General features: G+C 47.2%; 2 protein-coding genes across 3 annotated transcripts in view; one reads left to right on the top strand and one right to left on the bottom strand.

The window, feature by feature from the left end:
* Positions 1-6,047, bottom strand: part of sec23a (Sec23 homolog A, COPII coat complex component) — a 22,425-nt gene that overhangs the window by 2,515 nt on the left and 13,863 nt on the right. Inside the window, exons 13-16 of the mRNA XM_015374945.1 lie at positions 3,088-3,194; positions 2,029-2,182; positions 1,857-1,934; positions 1,619-1,780 (exon numbers count right to left, since the gene is read on the bottom strand). Coding sequence (XP_015230431.1) covers positions 1,619-1,780; positions 1,857-1,934; positions 2,029-2,182; positions 3,088-3,194 — 501 coding nt within the window. The remainder of the gene's footprint in view (positions 1-1,618; positions 1,781-1,856; positions 1,935-2,028; positions 2,183-3,087; positions 3,195-6,047) is intronic.
* Positions 4,465-6,047, top strand: part of LOC107084888 (histamine H2 receptor-like) — a 4,463-nt gene continuing 2,880 nt past the window's right edge. For both annotated transcript variants that reach the window (XM_015374947.1, XM_015374946.1), the window contains exon 1: positions 4,465-5,770. In XM_015374947.1, the coding sequence (XP_015230433.1) occupies positions 5,074-5,770 (697 nt within the window). In that variant the 5' untranslated portion in view covers positions 4,465-5,073. The remainder of the gene's footprint in view (positions 5,771-6,047) is intronic.

The raw sequence follows: 6,047 nt of genomic DNA, 5'->3' as shown, positions 1-6,047 counted from the left end.
ACAATCTGATCAGACAACAGATCAAAGCCTTATAGGGGAACGCCGTTTTGTTTACATTGGGCGCTTGATTTTACGTTATTACATCATGTTCTAATCACCCATATTGGTTTTGTGTCATTTGGAGCTGTTCTGAAGATATTCGGTTTTGTAATCCAAGCAACTTCTTCCTATAGGCAACGACTTGAAGGCACAAACTAAACTGTTCATAATTTATTCTTTATGGTACGCCAGCATTCATAACATGTAGGCGAATCACTGTCCCCCAGACATCCGCGGTTATATTTTTTATATTTATATTTTTTTTAAACAAAGCAGAGTGTTTATGACGTCATCCGTGCGCCGGACTGGAGTTGTGACAGGCAGCCCGGGCCACAGGCAGATACGCTAGTTAAGTGCATGCAGCAAGTTTGCAGAAGGAGACGTGATAATCTACCATCATCTGTGGTAGCAACACTAGACATCTTCCAGGCATGTAAGTAAAACTAGCAGCAGTTCAGCGGACAGGATGAATGAATGCTAGCCGGCGTGCGTGGATGACGTCATACACACTCCTTTGTGTGTGTATACACGCTTTGTTTTAAAAAAATGTAAATTTAAAAAGTATAACCGCGGATGTCTGGGGGACAGTGATTCGCCTACATGTTATGAATGCTGGCGTACCATAAATGATAAATTATGAACAGTTTAGTTTGTGCCTTCAAGTCGTTGCCTATAGGAAGATGTTGCCTGGATATAACCTAACGGAATATCTTCAGAACGGCTCCAAATGACACAAAACTCATATGGGTGAGTAGAACATGATGTAATTACGTAAAATCAAGGGTCAATGTAAAAAAAAAAGGCTTGCCGCAACGAACCATGCTAAGAGCAACAAACCAGGCTCACCGGGCTAAAAGGAAAGAGCCGATGTCACTGCAAAAAACCGGGTTCACCGCAAAGAACCGGGCTAACAACCATGAACTGGGCTAACAGCCATTACTGAGCTAACAGCAACGAACCAGGCTTACCAAAAAGAACCGGGCTAACAGCAATGAACCAGGCTAAAAGCAACGAACCGGGCTAACAACAAAAAACCAGGTTAACAACCATGAACTGAACTAACAGTAACAAACCGGGCTCAACGCAAAGAACCGGGCAAACAGCAATGAACCGGGCTAACAGCAATAAACCGGGCTAACAGCAATGAACCGGGCTACCTGCAAAGAACCAGGGTTCCCTGTTAAGAACCGGGCTTCCCATAAAAAATTGGGAAAACCGTAAAGAACCGGGCTTCCCATCCAAGCCTGAAGCCAACATGGAACGTTCTCCAATCTGTCTAGTCAGTTTGAGCTGATTTATAAAGCAAATATTTCAGTCTGTAAAAGTTTAACGCTGGTAGAGAACCATCTGGAACAGCAGGTGGTTCTACAAAGTTCTGACTGTTCATTTAATACGGTTCCTTTATCTTCAGCTTCACCATCATGGCGTCAGTCTACAGCTAGAGGGCAGTGAAGGAGCTGTTTGTGTACTGACTATTGACCGTCATCTGGAAGCTTCTGACTACAGAGGCCTCTAAGGGACAAAAAGGAAGTGGCCTGTTCTTCTGTGATGGTTAAAAGCGCAGAGGGTGTTTCCAGACCTCAGGAGGTCCGTTGAAGGAGTAGGCGTAAAGCACAGGCTGGATCATGATGAGGGCCTGGGTCAGGTCCTGCCTGTTGAAGTGGTGTCGGTAGTAGGAGCTTTCATCAGGACTGTTGTTAAAGACCTGAAGAAACGGGGAGCGCCGCAGGTGGAACATGAACTGCAGAGAAAAGGACAGAACATGTTGGAGAAGAAAGCCCAGACATCTGGACACAAGGTCATTAGCAGAACATCACCTGAGGGTAGAGGGAGAAGGTCTCTGAGAACCTGAAGGAGTTCGGGTCATCCTTATGGTAATCTCCAAACTTCTGACACTGCAAACAAAACATGAGAGCAAACTGACTCAGGCTCCAGGTTCTGTTAGAACCCACCACATGGTGTTTGGACCCAGCAGACGGTGTCTCCTACCAGCCTAATCAGCTGTCTGTCCAACCAGCGGAGTACGTCAGGTCCCTCCTCCGTTTCTGCTCGGTAAACCGCCAGCCTGGCCATCAAGATGGCCGCCGCCTCCTGATCGAACGACGCTGCTATGCTCTGGATCTGAGTCTGAGCATCGGCCCAGCTGAAACACACATCGCCAGCTGTAAATGTGGAGAAACACCTGCAACATCGCCACCCACAGAGGGTTGGAGCCAGTGGCGCGTCCAGAAATGTTTCCTAGGGGGGGCCAGATGGGGCCACTAAAAGTCTTGGGGTGGCCACTGAAGCTAAAAGCCATCATTTCAGGCTTTGAATCTACTATTGTGGTAAACCTGCCTGTAGAAATCATAAAGACTTCAGTAAACACCTGCTCAGATCTTGGTTTATTGTGGGATTTTTAATGTTACGTCGCTGGCTGTGCAGAATGGGATGAAATGCTAAACTGATGCTGCTACAATTTACACTGGCGAGTGGGGTGGCCAGGGCATTGTACAGGTCCCATTCTCAATCGAAGCATGAAGGTCAGTGGGTGTTTAAATTAGCCAGCTGCTCAAAGTTGTTGATGGTTACCAGGGCAAAAACAAGAAAAAAAAAAAAAGTGCTGTATATTCAGTAGAAGATATTCATTATTCAGTTATTTTGTTTTTTTGGTATCCATGTTGTTTGGGGATTATGTCACTCAGCATCTGCTACTGTGATTGCCTCTACTACATGCACAGCAAAAGGGCTCCAAGGCCCCATCTACCGGAGCGGGGGTGTGGAAGCAGTGCATATTCCCCCATTGTTTTAGGGAAAAATGTATTTAAAAAAAATACAAAATCAAATCGATATTAGAAACTTAAGGAGCAATATTATGTTGGAATGCCAAAAATCACGATATATTGCCAAACTGATTTTTTTCCTACACCCCTACTTCTCAATACTAAGAAGTGAAATTAAATGTGGGAGAAATGATGATGCAATCTGCCTCAGTTTTAACTCTCTAACTTTTAACTCCCTCTATGAATTACTCAGAGTCTGAGTAATGAGAGCAGCCGGCCGCCTTACTTGCGTGCAGTGGTGGTGACTCGGATGCGTCTTTGTCCGGAGGAGTGCTGGTACTGAGTGACAAACTGGATCGCTCCGCGGCCGCCTTGAGGGATTGGAGCGTTATGCTGCGGGAAAACAGAGAAACCGGAAGATCAACAACTTGCAGCAGGAAGAATACGAGTGCATGAGGAAAATCAAGATCATTTTACACCCTTCACTACAGAACCCACCCTTCAACGGGAAGAATGATCCATTATGTTTCTGTCCTGTTCAGTTAGGAAGCTATCAGAATCCTTTTTAGGGGTTGACATGACAAACAAATGAATGTCACACTAACTGCTCCAAATGACTAACGGCTGCTGATCGTTGAGCTTTATCCCGCTGCTCTTCCTCACGCTTATTCCCCATTTTCTTCTTCACTGTATATGTTTTTACGGAATTTATTAAGTTATTATTCAGACCCAAAATAACCGAAGTGTATTAATAACTTTCTCAGATGAGAAAGTTATTAATACACTTCAGAAATCTGAGTCTACGTCCTCTGAGGTGTAGCGATTGAGTTGATCGCAGCCCCCACCCCTTTACAGGAGAACAGACGACCTCACCTTTTCAGCTAGGCAGACAATTCCCTCTAACGACATAGAGAGACATAGACAGGTATGGGGGATTGCAGGCTAACAAAGAAGACAGACGACCCCCATTCCAAAGGGGTGGACCTGTTCATCCGTTTCTATTTGCATGTTTTCTAAACTAAAACAAGGCTTTGTTGGGCTACTGTATAAAACCTGGAACTCAACACTATTTCTGACATTTAGAATTGAAAAAGCTTCCTGGATTGAAGAGAAACGTCTTCAAACTTGGAAACAAAGTCCAGTGGATTGTTTTATATTATTATTTTAAACTGAACAATTTTATTCCTTTAGCCAATATCTGACTGACCGACTCAAACAAGAGTAAATACCTTATTCAAGAACAATTTCTGCACTGTGTCCGTTATCAGTTAAGGTGTATTAATTTGTGACCTCCTGTGTTCACCTTTGACCCTGTGCTGGCTAACAGAACGGGCTTCAGAGTTCTAGTCGGGTTTAATGTGAACCTGTAAGAATAAACAAAGCTACCAGAGCTTTAATGAATGTGAGCCAAAGAATGAAAGCGGCTGAAATAAGGACGTGTCCTCAGGAACCAGCAGGTCAGAGGTGTCTGCTCCTCATGGTCAGCTGCTCCGATCGCTGGATCTGATGACGCAGCCATGAAGTCATGGCAGACAAACAGAACCCGCCGTGGGCAGTCAGAGGTCTGAGGTCCAGCAACGTGATGATGATGATGATCACACACCTGTTATTACCAGACTCAGCTGATCGCACACACACAGCAGCATCTGCTATGTTTGTGAGGACATTACCTGATCAAAGAGAAAGACCGACCTGCTGTGGACCCTGAACCCATTTGGTGAGACTGATCGGCTTTCCTCAGAGAGGTAGTTTAACCCTCCATCCTCCCCCTCAAACACACACAGGATATTAAACCTCCAGCCACTGTTGACTTTGCTGCTACCAGATAACTTGCTGTTTGTTTCTATGCATGTCATCATCATCATCCCAGCAGGCGATGGACATGCAGACCATGGTGACCGTCTCCATGGAGACATAATTGCAGACGGAGACAGCTCATAGAGTCTATGTTCAGCAGAGCAGCGGTGGAGGTCGGGAATGTCTCTGGACCTTCAGTCCTGCACCACTAAACCTGAACAGCGAGGAAGAAAACCTGGGATCGGCTGCTGACTTCTTCTGAAGATCAGAACCGTACCGAAGGAGAACACCCAGATTATTCTGAAATCAGGGGAAGGACGATAGGAGCCGCCTGGTTTGAAGCCTGCTCCAGCTTCATGCTGTGACTCATCAGACCTTATCTACGCCCTGCTGCTCTGAGGAGGGAGCAACAAGGAGGCGGGCTGGACCTGCCGAGCTCACAGAGCAGCAGAAGCTTCGGCGCCACCATCTGAAGATGGAGGCTGCTCTGAGGACGCTGTACGCTGCGCTCATGGTCCTGTCGGCTTCAGCAGCCGTCTGTGGAAACCTCTTCATCCTGACGGTGCTGCTGCTCAACAAAGAGCTTCAGTCAGACACTCTGTGCCTCACCCTGAGCTTCAGCCTCAGCGACCTGGCGACCGGGCTCTCCGTCATTCCCTTTGGAGCCTACAACAGCCTGTCCTGGCCTGCTGTGTACCCCAGCCAGGGGGTGTTCTGTCAGGGCAGCGGCTTCATCCTCCTCCTCTTGCAGGCCTCCTCTCTCCAGTCCCTCACCTGGGCCACGGTGGACAGGTTCTCTGCCCTCTGCTTTGCCCTGAGTTACCGCAGCATGTGGACCAGCAGGAGGAGCTGGGTCCTGCTGGTCCTGGTCTGGTTCTTCTGCCTGCTGAACGCCACTCTGCCCCTGCTGGGCTTCGGCAGCTATGCTTACAGCAAGTCTCGATTCCTCTGCTGTGTAGAGTTCACTCCTGAAAACCGGAGCTTTGTGGTTCTGTGGGTGGTGGTCAGCGTAGCGGGGCCCGTCCTCACCATCTGCTCTCTCTACGCCTACATGGTCCACATCGCCAGGAAACAGGCCAGGAAAGGCACCTTTGTGTGCAATGAGCTGCACTGCTTCCACGTCCCAGCAAACACCTACCTGAGGAGCTCCGCGGTGATGGCCGCCACCTCAGGTAGGGTCACTCCATGGCCTCTGATTGGCCACCATCTTCTCCCCTGGCTAATCTTCTAAGTCTGCTTCAGCTTTTAGATGTTTAGCATCTGATGCAGCTTCAACTGAGGAAATAGATCTGAACCACAGCTCAGAACATTCTATAAATACTTTTCTACGTTAAGGTTCCATTCCATTTATAGAATGAATACAAACAGGGTTACTACGTTACTATGGAGACAAAAAGACTGGAATGATGGATGGATGGATGGACGGATGGATGGATGGATGGATGGATG

Source organism: Cyprinodon variegatus, unplaced genomic scaffold (genome assembly GCF_000732505.1).
Source record: "Cyprinodon variegatus isolate N-32 unplaced genomic scaffold, C_variegatus-1.0 Scaffold110, whole genome shotgun sequence".
NCBI classification, from domain to species: Eukaryota; Metazoa; Chordata; class Actinopteri; order Cyprinodontiformes; family Cyprinodontidae; genus Cyprinodon; species Cyprinodon variegatus.
This window is presented reverse-complemented; position numbering and strand designations above follow the sequence as displayed.